This window comes from Rhinolophus hipposideros (genome assembly GCF_964194185.1).
Source record: "Rhinolophus hipposideros genome assembly, chromosome: 2".
In the NCBI taxonomy this organism is placed as follows: Eukaryota; Metazoa; Chordata; class Mammalia; order Chiroptera; family Rhinolophidae; genus Rhinolophus; species Rhinolophus hipposideros.
In genome coordinates this window covers 428,474-447,613 of record NC_138048.1, presented here as the reverse complement: position 1 = coordinate 447,613, position 19,140 = coordinate 428,474, and the positions used below count along the sequence as shown (strand labels likewise).

At 53.9% G+C, this 19,140-nt stretch overlaps 1 protein-coding gene across 10 annotated transcripts in view; it reads left to right on the top strand.

Moving 5' to 3' along the window:
* Positions 1-18,466, top strand: part of IQSEC1 (IQ motif and Sec7 domain ArfGEF 1) — a 497,252-nt gene extending 478,786 nt beyond the window's left edge. For 6 of the 10 annotated variants that reach the window (XM_081066461.1, XM_081066459.1, XM_081066456.1 and 3 more), the window contains 7 exons: positions 426-455; positions 1,944-2,069; positions 3,259-3,358; positions 5,744-5,905; positions 6,777-6,953; positions 12,840-12,889; positions 14,158-15,047. In XM_081066461.1, coding sequence (XP_080922587.1) covers positions 426-455; positions 1,944-2,069; positions 3,259-3,358; positions 5,744-5,905; positions 6,777-6,953; positions 12,840-12,889; positions 14,158-14,676 — 1,164 coding nt within the window. In that variant the 3' untranslated portion in view covers positions 14,677-15,047. Of the gene's footprint in view, positions 1-425; positions 456-1,943; positions 2,070-3,258; positions 3,359-5,743; positions 5,906-6,776; positions 6,954-12,839; positions 12,890-14,157; positions 15,048-16,218 lie in introns of those variants that run through there. The other 4 variants (XM_081066462.1, XM_081066457.1, XM_081066463.1 and 1 more) reach the window with 2 other exon arrangements.
* The last annotated feature ends 674 nt before the right edge of the window (positions 18,467-19,140 follow it).

Here is a 19,140-nt window from a genome sequence, read left to right as displayed (position 1 = left end):
TCCCTCCCTCTCAGTGTGACCCCAGGCTCCCTGCTGGCCTCGGCTGCTGCCATGGCCCTGATGCCCCTTCTAGGCTGGGCTGGTGAATTCTTTCAGGGTTTGGGTTTCTTCAAGTGGCTTCTAATATTTGGGAATAATAAGCATTTGCTGTGGGTTAAAGTTGAAGAGAACCTGAGGCTCTTAATAAACTGACAGGCAGAGCTGAGCAGAGTTTCTTGGTGACCTGGGATGCCCTCCGAGTACTTTCAGAGCTTGCTAGCGTGACGGCCTCCCTGCCCACCCTGGGTGGCTGCACGGAGCTAAGGGCAGGTGCTGTGTGCAGGAAGGGCACTGCTTCTTTGGGTGTTGCCGTTGGTTCCCTCGGGGCCCAGGAGCGTCTTCTGGAGCAGTGATGTCTTCTTTCTTTTTTACTGTTTCCCCTGTAGATTGGATCCCTGCATCCTGGGCTTGGCTGTGTGAGTATCCCTCTGTTTTCACATTCTGGCTGGCATTTCCCCCGGGGGTGCCCAGCACTGCCACATCTCCTGGCTTGCACAGCCACAGTTTTGGCTGCTTGAGTTAATTTATGGAGCAATAAGAAATTTGATTTTCATAATTCTCCCAGCCTTGAATCTCTGCAGGCCCTGAGAGCACGGCCATGGTGGAGGGCTTTGTGGTCAGGCTGAGAGCAGATGGTCTCCTTCCCTCTCGTCTAGGCCTGATTGAGCTTGTCCCCAGACCCCGAGACCGTGCACCTGAAACAGATGATCTCAGTTTGCTTTGTGGGAGGGCCTTCTCCTCCCCCAGTCCATGCTCTGCCCCCAACAACTTGTTCATACGCCAGGACCCTCTCCATTGCCACAGTCCTGAGGAAGTTTTATGTGCATACCCCTGGAGCACATGTGTACATGGCTAGCCTGGCAGTCACCCACCATGGCCCTTGTGCGTCTGTCTGTCCCTCACTGGTCAGCTGAGTCAGCTTCACAAACCCCTCGACCGCCCTCCTCTTGCCAGTTTTCCGTAGCGGGAGACCAAGACCACTGAGTGCCTCTGTGACCTGCCCTCACCTACTTCTGCAGCCCCACGTCCCACCATTTTTCCTTTGTACTTTGGCTCCAAACAGTATTGTTCTCTGAGCGTGCCAGGCTGGGCCGCACGTTTTCCTCCCCCGCCTTCAGGGCACCCCTTGCAGACTGAATGCTCCCTGGCTGTGACCCTGCTTACCTGCTGGGGGTCTTCTCCTGGTGTATGCTGTCCCCCACTAACTTTTCTGTCTGCTGCATGAGCCTGGACATTCCCAGAGCCACGACTGGGCTTCCGGGATGGTTTGTCACATCAGACCTTGAGAGCCGCTTGGGCTACAGCAGGTGGGCACCCTTTGAAACCGTGCAGGCCTGTTCAGAGGCAGGTGTGCAGGAGGGAGGTGACAGCTGACTCAGGAGTTTGGACAGGGTCTTTCAAGCTTCAGAAACATTGAAATCCCTTCGGAGGTACCTGGGAGAATGGGAAAACTCTGGTGCTCTGCAGCGCCCTGGTCATATGGCTGAGGCAAGTTACTCCACCTCTGTGCTTCAGTTTCTTCATCTCAAGTAGACTACTGCAGAGCAACGTTTGTAGGGACTAGTGGGTACTTTGTGGAAACTCAGAAAGCATGCATCCCTCGTGGGTGGAGATCCACATGTGAGCATGCTGCTTTCAGAAGTGTGGTACCTGCCTGAGAGAGCCAAATGGAGGGCTTATCAGAAGGGGGCACTTACTGTGGTCCTGCAAGAGAGCTCCTGAGGACAGATGGGAAAATGGCTACAAGCCAAAGAAGCACATTCAGGTCTGCGCGGTTTGCAAGATAAGATGTTTCTGAACACGAGGCCCAGGGCTGGTTTCCTAGCACGCAGGCTTGACCCCTGTGCAGCCCAGGCCCCAGAGGGCGGGCAGGCAGCTAAGGGCAGTTTCTCCTCTCCGCACAGGTGCTCTCTCTGCCTCACCGGCGGCTGGTCTGCTACTGCCGGCTCTTTGAGGTTCCAGACCCAAATAAGCCCCAGAAACTTGGATTGCACCAGCGAGAAATCTTCCTGTTCAATGACCTGCTGGTGGTACGTGGTTCCCTGTGGGGTGTTGTAGCTGAGAGCTGACTATGTGCCCACAGGGAAATGCACACACGGGTGTGGGTAGAGGTGAGGGGGTGGAGTGAGCCCAGGGCTTTGGGTTGCCAGAGGACAGGATCCAACTCACACTGCTGTTGATGAAAACAGGGCTTTGGCTCTACAAAAGTCCTCCGGGGGATTTGGAGCCTCAGCCCTGGCTATTCCTGGAGGCGCAGACACGCCAGCAGGACCCCTTTGTATGATCTCTACCTCTCAGCTGCATAGGCTCCTCTGTGTGGGCTCCCTACTCGGACAGGCCAAAAGGGACAGTTAGCCTCGGCAGCTCCCCGCTCAATTCCGTCCCCTCGGCCACCAGAGCGATTCTCTTCCAAAGAATCCAAGCCAAGGTCTTGTTGCTTCCTATGCCCAACCCTGACCTAGTCACAGGGCCAGTCAGCTTGGTGCTAGCGCAGTGGCTAAGCCTGAGTCAGTCCCAGGACTCACGGACTCAGGGTGGCAGAGAGGGGGTTCCCGAAAGGGAGGCTGAGGAGCTGTTGCCCAAAAAACGGCAGCGTGGATGCAGCTAGCAGGGATGAAGGTGCCCCTGCAGAGAGCGAGGGCAGCCTGTCCTTGGAGTTCTGTCCCCCGGCATGCCGCGGACTCCTTGCTAGAAGCCCTTGTCCCCAGACCCCTCCTGTTTGAGGACTAACTGCACTTCTCCGCTTCCTGAGGTTGGAATCCAGGTGTGTGGGTTCAAGTCCTTTATTAAACATCTCTGACCTTGAGCAAGTCACTTCAAATCTCCGAATCTCAGTTTCCTCTGTTAAAACTAATCTCTCAGAGGGTCACAGTGGTCAGATGGCTTCCTGGACATAAGACCCCGGCGTAGTGCCGTTGGTGCCATACCAGGTAACGTGCCTGCCATCTCTCTGCTGGGTTGAGGAGCTTTGTAGCCAGCCAGGATGGCACCAGGGCCTCACAGAAACAGAAAACAGTGTCCACGTCAGGGTGTGAATGGTTGTGCTTCCCCCATGCCAGCTCTGCCCTGCTGCAGGGGCCTCCTGACCTCTGACCTGCAGAGTCATTCTCACACAGGAGAACAAGGTCACCACCTGGTCCGTTTATAGCCCTGAGCTCCCCGAGCTGCTCCAGGGCAGTGCAGACATGTGGCTCAGCCTCTGTCTCTGGCTGCCCCCAGGTCACCAAGATCTTCCAGAAGAAGAAGAACTCGGTGACGTACAGCTTCCGACAGTCCTTCTCCCTGTGCGGCATGCAGGTCCTGCTCTTTGAGAACCAGTGTAAGTCTGTCTGGGGCTGGCGTGTGTGGCGGCTGGAGCGCTGTCCACACGTGGCCGTGACCCAGCGCGCACTCTAACCTCGCAGTCAGGAGGCACTCGTTTTCCCATTCTCTCTCCTTCCTTCTGTGCCCCGGAGGACAGAAGCCCCGGGAGGGAGAATTGAATAGCATTACACACAGCGCTCACTGCCTCGACTTTTACAGTTACTGCTTGCCGGTGATAAGAGGTTTGAATTTAAGGCAGAGTGACTTTACTGAAACGAAATATTGATAGGAAAGCATGAAGTAAGTGGCATAGATGATATGCAAATATGCCAAATAACAGAATGTAATCCCAGAGGGACTATATAGGTCAGGGCTGAGCTCCAGAGCCAGCAGCCAGGGTTCAAATCCCAGCCCTTGCGTTGGCGGCTGTGGCCGGGCTGCCATCCTGTCTGAGCTGTGTTCCCTTTGTCTGTCCAATGAGGTGATGCCGGTACGGGCCTCACAGGGTTAGACACATGGCGCGTAGGAAGTGCTGCAGTCAGCATTTATTCTCAGACGCAGCTGGAAGGCCTTTGGGTGTGAGTAGGTCACGGGGACCTGGGGATTTGGGAGCCAGCTCCTACCCAGGACACCCCCCACTGACTTCATTTTTTGACCTTGCTCCTTCTCATGTGCCACATCCTCTCTTTTCCTCTCTTCCTGTTGGAGGTCCCTGAGTTTCAGGCTGCACCCATCTTTCTGAGAGGGGGTGGGGTGACAGTTCTGCTGCCCTGCACATTCTTGAGTGTCCCCAGGGGAGGCTGCCCTGATGTAGCATTGTCATGTCCCCAGAAGCAGGGACATTCTTGTCCTGTCTTGTCCTGTACCGGTGGCCATTGTGCTGTCTGACCCGCCTTCAGTCTGCACGTTGAAACACTGCCAGGGACTCGTTGCTGGGCCGTCCAAAACCACAGTAGTTGGGGGCCTGGATTTAAGGCTCATCACCCCTTCTCTGTCCTACACAGGACCAGCGCCTGCCGTGCTCTTCTCCTTTCTCGCATACCCACGAGGGGCCAGGATGCCTTCTCCCACTGCCCCCCTCTGCCCCGGCTGCCCCACCCCAGGTCAAAAGGCCTGCCTTGCCTTGGTTTCCACCAGGCGACACCAGGGAGGTTGGTGCCACCTCTCACTGTCCAAACCAGCTGGCCCCCTCTTGCAAGGGGTGATTGTGGCAGTGAGGCTCCCGGCGGGAGTCCGACCAGACTGAATCCCCAGCCAGGGGCCTTCCGGGATTCGTTTCAGATTCCCAGAGCTCGGCCCTCAGTACTGGGCACAGATGCTGATGAGAGCTGACCTGGCACCCAGACAGGCCTTCACGCCAGGGGTCTCACACCGCTGGCTCCTGGGTCGGTCTGGCTCAGTGATGTTGTATTTGGTTTGTATACTTTCTTAAGTTTGTTGAGCTGATATTTAAATCCTCACACTAAAACTCAGATATGTCTGGCTTCTCTTGGAAAATGAAAAGGCTGGCGTCCCTCAGTGGGGCAGGGTCCTGAGCTGCACGCCCCTCCCCCAGCACTCTCGGCTGCTCACAGCCCCACATGCATTCAGGAGACCAGCTCGGACGTCTAGGCATTTGAGTTCCCAGCCTTGACCCATGTCAAAGGTGGGTTTGGTATTTAGGCCAACATTCTCCAAACACCCAGATGCTCGATTCCCACTGAGGGAACCAAAGCCCTAGAGACCCCTTGAGCTCAGAGGTGGCACCAGACAGGTCCGAGCAGAAACTCACTGCATTCAGCATGGTGTGTTGGGTTGGGGCGCCCACAGTGCACCGAGGTTGCTGAGGGTCTGGAGGCCAGTCAGGAGAGAGCAGAGCTCAGTCTGTTCTCAGAGTGACCGGAGGTGGCTGGGTAAAACAACACACCGAGCACTGGGTGCTGCCTCTGACGTCCCCGGGAGGCAGCACCTGGCCACTATTTCAAGCCCCAGCAGAGTGGGCACGTTCCTGGAAGTGAGGGGTCCGGGCTCCATGACCTTCAGGCTGGAGAAGAATGAGGGCCCTGGCTCCCCTCAGATCAGCCAGAACTGCTCCTGAGTTTCATGTGGAACCACCGGGACACAAGCCGGCATATGGAGAGTGTCTGGCGGGCCCTCCAGTCTGCACTGTAGAAGCCTCTCCTCCCCGTCAGACCCTGCTGAGAGCCTGCCGTCCGACCGCTGCTCTCACCCCACCCTGAATTCAGGCTTACTAGTCTTTTCTTTTCTTTTTTTTTTTTTTTTAGTTTTATTTTATTTTATTTTATTTTTTTACATCCCTCACACCGTGAAACCCCCTCCCCCCGTTACTAGTATTTTCTTGACCAGACGGGAGACAGCAGAGAATGCAGAGGCCCATGGGTTCCCCTCTTCTGCTTTGCAGACTACCCCAATGGCATCCGGCTCACATCTGCGGTCCCTGGAGCAGACATAAAAGTGTTAATAAACTTTAACGCTCCCAATCCTCAAGACCGGAAGAAATTCACTGATGATCTGCGAGAGTCCATCGCGGAGGTGCAGGAGATGGAGAAGCACCGAATAGAGTGTAAGTCGCACGGCTGGGGAGGAGGAGCCCACAGCCCTGGCATCTTTCAGCACTCACTGCACACAGGTGTGGCTCCTGTACGGTGGCAGTAACTCTCTGAGCCCACAGATGTGAGATTCCTGGTCTTTTCCGACCTTCCCATAGCCACGTGACTGGCAGCCCCACACACTTAGGCCACAGAAGGTGGCACGGGATGAGGGGGGAGAGGGAGATGGCAGAGGCCTCCTGGTGAGAGCCAGGGCTTCAGAGGCCCAGGCCCATTCTGCCTGTGGGACCACATTGCGTGCCCTGGGGACGGCCCCCGGGCCCTGGTCACCGCATGCGACAAGAGACTGCAGAGTCCTGGTGCTGAGTTCTTTGCACTTCAGTGTGGGTGGTATTTATTCATCTTCCGAGTCAGGGTCCGGCAGATTGAGGAGATCAGAGCCCAGCCCATCACTTGGGTTCTGGTAGAGCCGATTATAACCCCTGTTTCTCCTGGCTCCAAGCCTCACTCCCTGGCGCCTCAGGTGTTCCTACCTCTGACCCCACCACACAAGGCCAGTTACCCTTGCTCATCTCCAGACCCAGGCAATTCTGACCCTCCATCCTGGAAGATGACTGTCATTCAGGCAGATCATAAGGCACTCTGACCTCTCCAACTTCCCTCGCGGAGTCTCGTTTTGGCGCCCTTTTGTCTTCTCTCTCCTAAGACAATCCTGCCCCTTGCCTTTTCCTCATTCCAGGCAGATGGAGACTTGGTACAGTGCCAACCTTGAACAGAGGGAGATGGTTCTCTGCATTTCCTCCTGCAGGTGTCCTGGCCCTGCCCCTCCCCCACTGCCCTCCAGGCCACACTCATCTCACTGAGCCCTCCACCCCTCTATTTCAGCGGAGCTTGAGAAGCAGAAGGGTGTCGTACGTCCCAGCATATCCCAGTCGTCCAATCTCAAAAAGGAGTCGGGCAACGGGACGCTGAGCCGGGCCTGCCTGGACGACAGCTATGCCAGCAGCGAGGGTCTCAAGCGCAGTGCCCTCAGCAGCTCCCTGAGGGACCTCTCAGAAGCAGGTAAGAGCTGGGCCTAGGTCCACCTTCCCAGCCTGGTGCATGCAGGACTCAGCCCTGGCAATCTGGCCGTGGGGAAGGCACTGCGGTGGAGGGCTCGGAGAGCACTGTGGGGTTTCCCATGACCTTCCCCAACTCACAGCAGCTTATGACCGTACACAGAAAGGACACCCCCAAAAGGCTAAAGAAAACAGGACCGAACTGTCAAAGGCAGAACAGCACGGAGGCCACCCTGATTCCCCCTTTCTTCTTCTAGGGCTTTTATTTGTTCTTTTATTGACTTTCTGAAAACTGCTCTCAGAGTGAGGCAGGCCAACTGACGGGTGTGTCCCCGGGCTCTGTGCTCCACATCCATGTCGTATGCTGATGAATGAAACAGAGGAAAACCCTCTAAACTGTCTGGAAACCCCCTCCTGCTGGCCCTGGTGTTGCGTTCTCCTTCCTGGGAAACCCGGATCTCTGTTCAGCCCAGAAGTGGCAGCCACAGCTGGCCCTGGGAATCAGGGGAAAGCCCTGGCAGAAATTGTGATTGTTGTTGTTGTTCTTTGTTTCTGTGTATATTTAATTTGCTGCCAGCTTCTTAATGCCCAAGCAAGCAGCACCACTCGAGCCTTCCAGGTTTCCCAGGGCGGGCAGGGTGCGCCTGGAGCATCAGAGCAGGGAGCTTCTGCTGGCAGCCCTCACCCATACTGGTGCTGTGGGCTGTAGTGCAAGCAGAGCCTGCTGGCTGCCCATGAGTGATGCTCTACTCGCTTTGCCTGCTGGATCTGTCAGAGGAGCTGTGGAGGGATGGGGTGCACCCTGGCAGCCCCATAGTCCCCACTGGCTGTGTTTAGCTGGTCACCTTCTCCCAGGAGGAGCCACGGGTTGCAGTAGAGTGGGGGTTGCAGGGTGCGGTTACACAGGGGTTGTGCCCAGCACTGTAGGTTCCCAGGACCCTGGGCTCTGCCTGCTGGAAGGCCCGAGATGTCCTGGCCCCAGGGGCCCCTGATTGGTTGGGGAAGACCCCATCAGGCCAAGATCAGCCTTGTTTTCTCCAGGGGTGCAGCAGCCCCCTCCCTCTTAGGGGCTCGCCCACCCCACCCAGCCTCATGCATCACCAAGTAGCCAGCTCTGGGCCCTGCTAAGAGAGCCTGCTCCCGACCCCATCTCGTACCTGCCTTGCCAGCAGCTCTGCCTCCCTTTGTCTGGCTTATTCATTTTCCAGAATTTTTTTTCTTTTTATTTCTTTTTTTGAGTTAGATTTTTGCTTTTGCTTTTGTCTTGTCATTTTTTTTTCTCTCCATAGTGAAAATCAGAAATCCATTGTCAGCATGAGGGTTACCCAGGGGACCAACCCCAGCACTGTGACATTCTGTGCTTACTAATTCCTTGCTGTGGGGACTGTCCTGCGCAGGTGTGGCAGCGTCCCTGGCCTCTCCCCTGAGGTCGTGACAGTCAGTATCGTCTCCAGAAATTGCCAGGTGTCCTCTGGGGTCAAAATCATCCCTAGTTGAAAACCACTGGTTTTCCCTGTGGCTTGTAAACTCAGCTAAATATAACTGTCTTGGGCTTCTGCAGGCTGATGGCCTGGGGCCTGTGTTTGAGTTTGTGCAGTGGGGTAGGCTCTGGCCTCTCTAGTCCTTGGAGGGCCGGGACCCTGTCCAGCCCCCTCACGTACCGTCCTTCCCTGAAAATAAGACCTCGCCGGACAATCACCTCTGATGGGTCTTTTGGAGCAAAAATTAATATAAGACCCAGTCTTATTTTACTATAAGACCAGTTCTAATATACTATACTATACTATAACATAGTATAATAAATATAATATAATATAACATAACATAATATAACATAACATAATACAAATACCCGGTCTTATCTTAATTTTGGCTCCAAAAGACACATTAGAGCTGACTGTCCGGCTAGGTCTTATTTTCGGGGAAAGCAGTAGCTTCGTTGACACTGGGGCTCTGAACACGCCCAGACACACTTACTCCGGTCCCAATGGGCAGGACCTCAGCTGTCTCATCTCTGCCCGAACTTAGGGGTCATACAGCCACATGCCCAGGTGGAGCTCCGAGGTGTGGCTGACTTCCACTGATTGTTACTATTACCACTGCCGTTTGAGGATTCTGAGCTGAGGCGGCCTCTAGGGATTGTGTCTTCTCGGAACACAGCCACACTGAAAAGAATCCCCAGGAAAGAAAGCCCCCTACCCCTAGGAAGGTTGGCGGTTGAGATGAGGTGGTTGTTGGAGTCCTGGCAGCCACCAAGGCCTCAGGCCACCTGCGGCTTCCAGAGGGAGACAGGCCAATGCCAGCGGCCTTCCACAAGATGCTGGGCTTGGTGTCCAGTGCTGCAGGATTCCGTGCTCTGGACGACGTCTGGGTGAAGCTCTGCAGAGGCAGCACCACTCCCACACCGTGGCCTTCACCAAGATGGCCTGTTGCGAAGAGACAAGGCCTCCAGTAGCCTCTCCCCTCCAAAAACCCACCGCTCGGTGCTTAGCAAGTCAGCACTCCCAGAGCAGCTGCTCCAGAACTGCACTCGCATATCCACCCAGGAGAAAACACACCAGGGACGTGGACCCAAGAGACAGGCACAGTTTGCTGGCCTAGGAGGAAGCCTGGCAGCAGCCGCCTCCAGGAGCCGTTGACATTCTGAGAGGTAGAGGAAGGGGCCTGGGCTCCTCCCTAGCTCTGAGCTGAGAGGCCTCACTCCAGGTCTCTCCACATGGTCTTTTTGCAGCCGGGGCCCTGTGCTCGTGTCAGGGGCACCAGAGCTCTGCAGGCCTGAAACCAAGGCTTGGCAGGGACCATGGACATAGGGCAAGGACCCCGCTTCTCCCTGGCTGAACTGCAAACGCCAGCCCCATGGGGATGCCCCAGGAGCCACAGGATCTGCCTGTATCGTCATCGCCCTGGGAACAGAGCTGGAGACCTGCTGAGTCCTGCCTCAGGGCAGCCCTGTTTGGGGAGCCTTAGCGGCTCCTGGTGGCCAATTTCCAAAGCAGCACTTGCGGCCCTGAGATGGACCCTCTGCCACAAAGTGGCTGCTTCTCCTGGGACATGGGCCGTGCTCAGGGGTGCGCTTGGGATGGCCACCCAAACAGAGCCCAGTGGAAGACACACAGCATACTGATTCCAGAGTTACCCTGAGAAGGTCTTCTTCCCCTGTGCCTGCTGCTATTAGCAGTCAGGTTCTGGCCAAGTCATACCTCTGGGCCTCAGTTTCCCCAGCTGCAAGGTAGGAACTGGTACTTCCTTCCAAGGATCTCTGTGAGAGAGTCGATTGTGCCAAGCTTCAGACCAGGGCCTGGCATGTGACTTGTCACTGCTTGGCCTCCTGCACTGCTAAGGGCCACAGGGCAAAACCTCTGGCAGAGAACCTGCCTGCATCCTGTCCTGACTCTAATAGGTAGGGGAGGCTCTGAAGTACCATGCTAGGAGCCCCTTCCAGACATGGTTTCTGATCCTGGTTCTGTGGCTGGGCTGGCAGGGGCTGATGTGGCTGTAGGACAGGCGCTGGCTAGGGCGGGAGTCACTGAGGCTGGATAGCATCCAGGGAGAAGGGAAAGGTACCTGGAAGCAGTGCAAGTGACTGACACTGCGAGTGCATGGTCACAAGCCACGTGGTTCAGGCGTGCTTTGCTTCTGTTACTAGACCGTCTGTACGCATGTGAGTGTATGCACACCAGGGCACGGGTCCGTAGTGGGCAGTGTCTGTGGGTCTGCCTGTGAGAGGGAGCTCTGAGGCTGCAATGCAAAGAGCTCCTATAGGGACAGCCCACGTCTCGTGCTGATCTGAGAAGTGGAAAAGACGAATTCTGAGAAACAACATCATTTGGAGACAGTCAAGCTGAAGCTCTCCTAAGTCTTGGCCCATGCTGGGCAGGAGGAGGAGGAGAAAGAAGCCCTTATTCAGCTCCAGGTCAGCACTATATGAAGCCCCCAACCTAACTCCACTCCTGTCCCCAGTCTCACTGGAAGAAGCACACCAGCTGGAAGTACTGCTGGGCACAGGTAGGGAGGGCTATCTTTGCTCTGTTCCTGGTTTTCAGTCTGGCCCGTTTGAGGGGCCAGAAAACGGATTTAAATTCCCAAGGACAACAGGGATCTGACCTCATCATCTCCACGCAGTGCCACAATATCCTGAGTGTTTGCTGCCTATGGCCAGCCTAGGAGGGGAGGCATGGGCCGTGTGCCCATTTCACAGATACAGGAACTGACGTAGAGTTAAAGGAGTGCCACATGGGGTCACCTACCCAGCCAAAGAGCCTCCTTCTGGGAGGCCAGACTCTAATTCTGCTCCAGGTCACTGGGACACTGTGTTGGGACAGAAGGAAGAAAGGAAAGGTCAGCCCCTCTTCTCACATCAGCTGAAAGGTGAGGAAATGTGACCGTCGTCTGTCTTCTGGCTGGGAATAAGGGCCAGGTCCCACCTGGTTCTCCCTGGTCCCCAGTGCCTGGTGGAAAATGCTCTTATCCTTATGCATTGTGTGGCCCTGTCCTGAGAGGGCTCTGAGGCCCTCTCACACATGCCAGAGACAACAAGGCTTTCTGTGGACCTTAGGCTTCCAGCTGGAACTCAGTCTGGGGCGGGGCATGGGGATCAGCAGGAAGGGCAAAGGGGCTGGACCTCCCCTGCCCACCATCGTCTGCCTAGGACCAAGGCTCTGTCCTGGGCATGGCCACCATGAGGCCAAAGGACCCACAGGCACACCCAGTCCACCCAGTGTGAGCCACAGAGAGGCACAGGGCAATACCTCCCATCTCCCAGGCTCCTGGAGCTGGCCCGGTCCAGGTCGGAAGGCAGCATGGCCGAGATTTCCAAGTTGAGTGACGTACGGCAGGCCTGGAGGTGAACCCTGCGGGGTTGGGCTGGTCAGGCTGCGGGCCAGAGCCTGGCTCCTCCTCGGCACGGACGGACGGATCCCTGCCCTGCATTGTTATGGGCTTGACTGAAAGCCCAGCATGGTGCTCATGCCTGGGCCGGGGCTGCATGGGTGGAAGCCTAGGGAATGTCAAATGGGAGGCCTCTTCTCGTGCCCCCGTCCCATCTGCACTCCCAGACACCAGGCGAAGGCTGGACTCCTAAGCCTGAGCACCATCGTCCCCGCTGGCCGGCGTGTCCTACAGGAATCCAGGGAAGTCCTCCGGCTGGGCATCCAGACCCAAGAGGAAGACACCACATACTGAGTGCCTACCACGTGCCATGTGCTGGGGACATAGAAAGGCATCAGCAGTGGGAGCTGAGGGAATGCTTCTGGCATTGGGGGTGATGGGGTGCCCGCAGAGGTGAAACAGGACTCCTGTCTCTCACCTCTGGCCAGGGCCCTGCACAAACCAAACACTCAGCCCCAGAGGCACCAGCACCTTTAATCTACTGAGAAAAAAAAAGATTGGAAGCTTAGTTTTCTCTTAACGATTAGTCCCGCCCTGCCTGGAGGGGCAGATATGTATGTGTATACGTACGTACGTATGTATATATGCAGACAAGTACCATACATATCTGAATCCACTGGTAGTCAGGCCCATGCAGGACCACATAGGTTTGTTTTCAGTTGTTGAAGAAGCTGTCTTCACCGTGTTCTCTGTCAGCAGCTGAGGCCAATTTGAGCGTGGGGCTTTCGGCCCCGCTAACGAACCTGCTTCAGCTGCCAGGAGGCCCCTCCCCACAGACTGCTGGCCCAGGAGAAGGGGTATAAATTTGGGGCTGGTTGAAAAAGATTATTTTTCTGTTTTTTAAAAACCCCATTTTGTTTTCACTCGTTACTGCCTTGCCACCAGCTTCCCTGCTCCTGCCCTCACATGCAGCAGGTGGGCCCCATACCTGAGCCTGGTGGTGGTGGCGGCGACACTGCCCGGCCACGTCCGTCTAACCTCTGGTATTGCATGTTCTGGGCAGGGAAGCGAGGGCGTCGCAGCAGTGCGGGATCGCTAGAGAGCAATGTGGAAGTAAGTAGGAAGCCCCGTCCCGCGACTGTCGTGTGTCTCCTCCCTGGCCTTGGTGTTCATCTGTGGTCCTTTTGTTTGCTCTTCCTTCCCCCGCTGCACAGGTGCAGACAGGCCCCGCCCCACCCGGCTGCTGCAGGCCAGTGCATGCCGGCTGCCCCGCTGCCTAGAACCCCCTGTGCCTCTCACCGCTCGTTTGGACTGGAATGGTGGGGGTGGTTCTGGATTCGTGTTTTAGTTCCCACTTAACCTGTCCCTTGTGGTCCCTGAGCATGGCTAACATATCCCTGCTTCCAGGCACTTCCTGCCGGGCGCCTGCTCCCCAGCACTGCTCCTGAGCAGGAGGCAGGTCACTGAGCACCCACACACCCTCCACCCTTGCTGTCGGGGTTTTGCCAGTCTCTGATTTCCGTGATCTGCCATCCCCATTGCTTTCTTCCTGGAGTTTCGATTGCTGTGTGTCTGCAGTCAGGGCACCATGGAACGGCTGAGCTTGCTCAGGGGGTGGGGAGGGGGAGGAGGAGAGCCGTGAGAGAAAGAAAAACTGGATTTCATGAGATTTCATTCATCCTCCAACCATCTCTATATTACTGTTCACATCTTAACCTCAGCTTGCAGATCTTTTTGTTTCTTTCTTTTTCCTTGTTTGGTTTGCAGTAGGTAGCTGCAGTGAAATGCCAAAGCAGTCCCCCACCCCCAGGACAAGGTTTCCCAAGCCCCTTCTGTCCTTTCAGCCCCTTCACAGAAGGCTTGGGACCCACACAGGCACAGCACGTGCCTCAGACCCAGTGAACGGACCCAGGAAGAGCTGAGGGTGCGATTTCAGCAGGAGCAGGGTTCCTCTCATGTACCCCAGCCCGCCCCCCTTCCCTCAGCACGTGCCACACACAGACACCCCCAAACAAATTGTTCTGGTCTGAAAGGTCAGGCCACCTGCCATGACGGGGTACTTGTCAGGTTGAGGGCCCAAATTTGTGCTGTTGCTACAGTTGACCGGAAAGGAGGGTCCCTCCTCCCCTGTCCCAACTCCCACTTTTGTCATCGAAAGGTCACATCTCACAGTCCCTCCGGCCCCCCCCAGCTGACCTGCCATAGTAGCATGAGAGGAGGTGGCTCCGAGCTCAGCCTCACCCAGCCCCACCCTCGGTGGCCAGCGAGTTGAACTAAGGCTTAGCAGTCAGTGGGTGAACTTTTTACAATTTTTGAAGAATCATTCTTACATAAGCGCTTTAAGATCTTTTAATTTTGGTTTCTATGAATTTCCTTTTTAGGGGTCCATCATTAGCAGTCCTCACACGCGCCGGAGAGCCGCGTCAACACGCGAGTGTGCATCTCGCCCACACCAGACCATGCCTAGCTCATCCTCCCTCCTGGGCTCCTTATTTGGGAGTAAGAGAGGGAAGCCCCCTCCTCAGGCTCACCCGCCCCCAGCCCCGCCTCAGCCCCCCCCACACCCACCAGGCCTACCCCACCCGCACCACCAGGGGCCTGCAGAGGGCACTCCGCACGCGCTTCACGCCCAGTACTGCCATGTGCCGCAGAACCCGCCCCCCTACCACCACCATCACCACTACCATCCCCCGCAGCACGTCCAGCATGCACACCAGTACCACCACGGCCCCCATGGGGGGCACCCACCCTATGGGGCCCACTCGCACAGCCATCCACCGCTGCCCTCGGCCCATGCCAGCCACATGGGCCACACAGCACACCACCATGGGCAGCCCCTTGCCCCACCGCCTCCCACCAGCAGTAAGGCCAAGCCCAGCGGCATTAGCACAATTGTGTAGACAACCTGGGCGGGGGTCCCAAACTCCCGGGAACAACTGCACGCCACACAGAAGCACGCCAGGGGTGGCCAGCCTCACACCAGACCCAGGGCACTTCTGTTTCCATCTTTCTCCCCCTGAGCCCCTGGGCTTGTGTTGTAGGCAACAAAGCTCCTGATTTAATTTAGCATTGGCACCCCAGGCTCCACCCACCTCAACCCAAGGGTGGGTCTCGGCACCATCAGCCTCGACAGGGTGCCTCCGGCCCAGTCATATTGAACTCCCCCCACCCACTGCAGCCCTCAGGTCTCTGCTCCCAATTGTACATGCATCTATGAAAACCCAGCCTAGAAAAAGAAGAAATGAGACACAAAAAACCAGAGACAGAACACAACAAAAAACCCAAAACTTGCTGCATTATTGCTCTTTTATTGACAATGGGCAAAAAATTAAGTAGACCTGATATGGTTGATGAAAATACGTAAGTAAACTTTATATAATATAAATATATAAATATAAATAAATAAATAAATATATATATATTATATATACACACTGTATAGGTAGTATTTGTGTGTGAAAGGCAAATGTTTCAGTCCACAAAATTAGCAATATAGACTTCACAAGGACCTCCGCTTACCTAACCGGAAGACAGTACCTTAGATGAATGTGTGAGAGAGTAGACCAAAAACCTAAATGCTAGGAACAAATTCAGATACTTCCATATTTTCATAAAAAGAGAAGTCCCTCTAGGACCTACAAATCTTTACGCAATCATTACTTATTGTGCCAAGTAACATAGCATCTAACTGTTTAAAAAGTCTAGTATTGCTTTGTATAAATCCTTATTTTATTAACAGAATACTATTATCAGTGATCAGTATTATAACTGCTCTGTTATTTCAGGTAAGCAAGTAGATAAACTGCAGTAAAGTACAGTAGCGACTCGGGATGACGAGTTAAGAACTGGCTGTCTTAGGGTCTTGGTCACACAGGTTCATAGACACTGACGGCCGTGAGAACTGTCGATCTCCATGACCCACATTTCTTTTCTGTGCATCTCCTTTGATGTGCACTCGTGTAGAGGCCTCTGAAAGGGGCGCCCACAACCACAGACGTACCATCCTCAGCATGACAGTGACCCACCCTCATCCCCGTCTCCCCAGCACCATAACTTCCTCATCCTGTTTCCAGCCACAGCAGGCCGCAGCCCCCGAGCATGGTTCCACCAGGAACCCCTCCAAACTGCAGGCTGATCCTAGTGTCTAGCAGCCCAGGGTGGTGTGTGTGCTTCCCGTTTTGTTCTCTGAGTGGCAGCCGTGATCATTGTAACTCCATGTAGCCGTGTGCTAGCACAAGCCCTGTGTCATCACCGCGGCGCATCTGACCCCCGCTGACAAGGGCCCAGCCCTCGCCAGTGAAGCCCAGTCAGCTGCCGGGCGTCACGTGACTCAGCTGTGCTCTTGTCGCTTCCATGTTCTGGTGACACCATCTGCTCCCCGGGGCCGGGCGCTGCACGCGTCTGCTTCTGTGCCTGAGTCACCCATGGGCTGTACTTTGCAGTTTCAGCCTTTCGAGCCACTGCAGCCACCAGTGCTGTGTTCCTAAGCCATGAGACCTGAGGACTGCCCCACGGCACCTGCCCAGGCGGAGAGCCCTTTCAGAAAGGGAGAAGCTAACGCAGGACTGTGGGCGGCAGGGCCCGTGCTCCGTGGAAGGCGTGGCCAGCTGTGGCAGGACGGAGACAACAGGGGAGCCCACCCTGGCCAGCTGGCCGGGGGTCTGTCCATTTCCCTCCCCACCCAATCCTTGTCATATTATTGAGGTCACCATACCAGCAAATCTGCAAACCAAGCACTTTGTTGATCTCCACAGAGAGCAAATACAGCAATGTAGAGTTTAGCCTTTTTAAAAAAGAAGTCGGACTTTAAGCTGCCTGTTGTTATCTTCCCATCAGTATAGCATTTCTCTCTTGGCATCTGCTCAGAAAGAGAGACAGAAAAAGCACAGGTGTGCCTGATGGCCCAGGTCCAGCTGGTGGGAAGGCGCCCTTTCCCCAGTCCACTGACTCCTGAATTCCTTGGTTTTCCTTCAGAGCCAGGTTCCCCGAGGTATTCTGTGTGCAGTTTAAAGGATGTTGTTCTGACAAGGAAAAATCTAATTGTGATGTGTGTCATCTGCGTTGGTCGTGTGAGGCCACATCTGTGTATTGTATATTTCCAAAGTACATCAGTGTTACTGTTGACAAATAGTTGAAGTAAAATGATAACATATTAAATATGTCACCTTTTCTTCACCCTTCTGTACCAATGGTAGAGTCCAACTAGAAACTCTATAGGTTGTTCCAGAAAAGATACAGGCTGCTTGGTACAAGATTACCCTTTCTGAAGGGGCAATCACTAGTGAAAAAAACAAACAAAAAGAACCAACAAATTCGTTGATGGGGGCCGGTGGGAGGGGTGCTCTCTCCTTTGTGTCCTCCATGCCCCAGGGCCATTCAGAACTCTCACCTCCAAAATTGTCATCGGTGTGCCCTGAAGTTTTGTCAGGGTGCCACAGAGCCGGGTCTGGTGAAAGAGAGCTTCTTGAACAAACTCAGTTTCTCCCCATGTTTCCACCTTTATACATTGTATTGGGTTCGGGTCAGTGAGGTTTCATCATTCTATGTGTTTTATTTACAAACTTAACATTGGAAATGTTTCCAGAAGTGCATCGTTCCATGGAGAAGCCTGGAGCCACACTGCCCAGGTCTTGTTTGGGAAGCAGAACCTTCTGATAAGCCGGTGCCCCACATACTGGTTTCCTGGGGCCGTTCTGTCTGCATCCCAGCCTGTCAGGGTCACAGCTGTGGGGCCTGTTGTTCACAGAGCCCCCTCTCCTTCCCTTCCCCCCCAGGAGGCAGGAGGCCGAGTGCCACCAGGATGTCTGTGTCATCCTTTCTTACTATCAGGACACGAGACATTTTTCTCAAGTCGTACAAATTATTTCAATTACATAATTTCTGACAGGAGCAGGAAATCCTTAGAGGAAACAACAGCTGGTAGTATCACAAAGATCTTTTCTGGGACAACAATTAAATCATGTATTTGTATTTTTTTAAGTTTATGAATGAATTGTACAACAATGTAAAAATAAAATTCATCCTAATATGATGTTCACATTTTTCTTAAAAATGTCTTCAGTCCCCCAGTGTAGAGCGATTTCCCATCATGCACTGCATGCAGCAGAAACCTCTTGTTTTTCTTTAAAATGAGCTGAAAAGACAGCAGCTATTTAAACATGACCCTGGGTATTGACTCAGCATTCCATATGAAGCTGTCTCTCTACACGTAAGCATGCATCTTACAGTTTCGCTGTAAAATATCATCACCTTTCCTGCCTGAAAAATGAGTAATTTTGTATGCATTTTAAATAACAACAATAATCAAGGAAACAGGTTGCACAGTGAATCAGTGTGAAGTGGGGTTGGTGAAGAGGGACCAGCAGTAGCAGCTTGGCGTAACTTGTACCTCATGTGCACATTCGTGTCCCTGTTCTGTCGCTGAGGTTTCGTGCAGTATCCATCTCCTCTTGGGAATTGTCATTTGCCTTCAAGTTGTTTTAAACGATTAGAATCAGGTCTTGAATGCAGACTGTTCAAAGACTTCGAGGGATTCCTCGCTCACAAGAAGCTCAGCACCCACTGTGTAACTTTGGGGAGGAAAGGAGTACTTTGTTTTAATATGCATTCTGTTTGTGGGTAATTACAGACCCTTCATGTAAAATCAGAGCTGTGATCATGTGGAGAAATCAAATAAATCCTTTAAAATTCTCCGATTCTTACTTTTTCTGAAAAGTCCAGAAGTGTCCCTGTTGGCCGTGGAGAGAGCTCCAGCTGACAGGATTGCTCACTCCTTGTCAGCACTGTAGGCACTCGCTTTCCTGGAAGACGCTGGCCTGACTTTAACTTGAGAATGCTGATATAAGACTTAAGATAAAGGTGCATATCACAACTTTGGCTGTGATAGAAGATGTCAAAGGTGCTTACAGTTTCTAGCAACTTGCAACAAACTTCAGTGCTTTCATTAAGTTAGAGGAGATGGATCCTGTGAAGTATTGAGGTGAACTGGGAATGATATCGGGGAGAAAACCCCCGTGGCCCAGTCCCCAAATGCTTGAAGAGAGATTCCTTTCGTTTTCCCACATCGGTTAACGTGATGTGCAAAAGCCAGAAAGGTGAATTCCGATTCTACGGGAAGAGTTCTGTGAGAACATGATTGGCTGGACTATTTTTCCTTTCCTGGAACAAAATTCAGTTCCAGAGAATATTATCTTGCATTTTCAGTATGTATCAAAAAATGAAGTAAAACTGCTAGATCTAATTTGTGGGAAACTAAAAAAGTTAGTATTATTGACCTAAATTGGCTGTGGCCCACCCTTCATAAAGAAGTGAATTTTGATCAAAAGATGCTCTCACTTTTCTGCACCTGGGTGGCTATCCCTTTT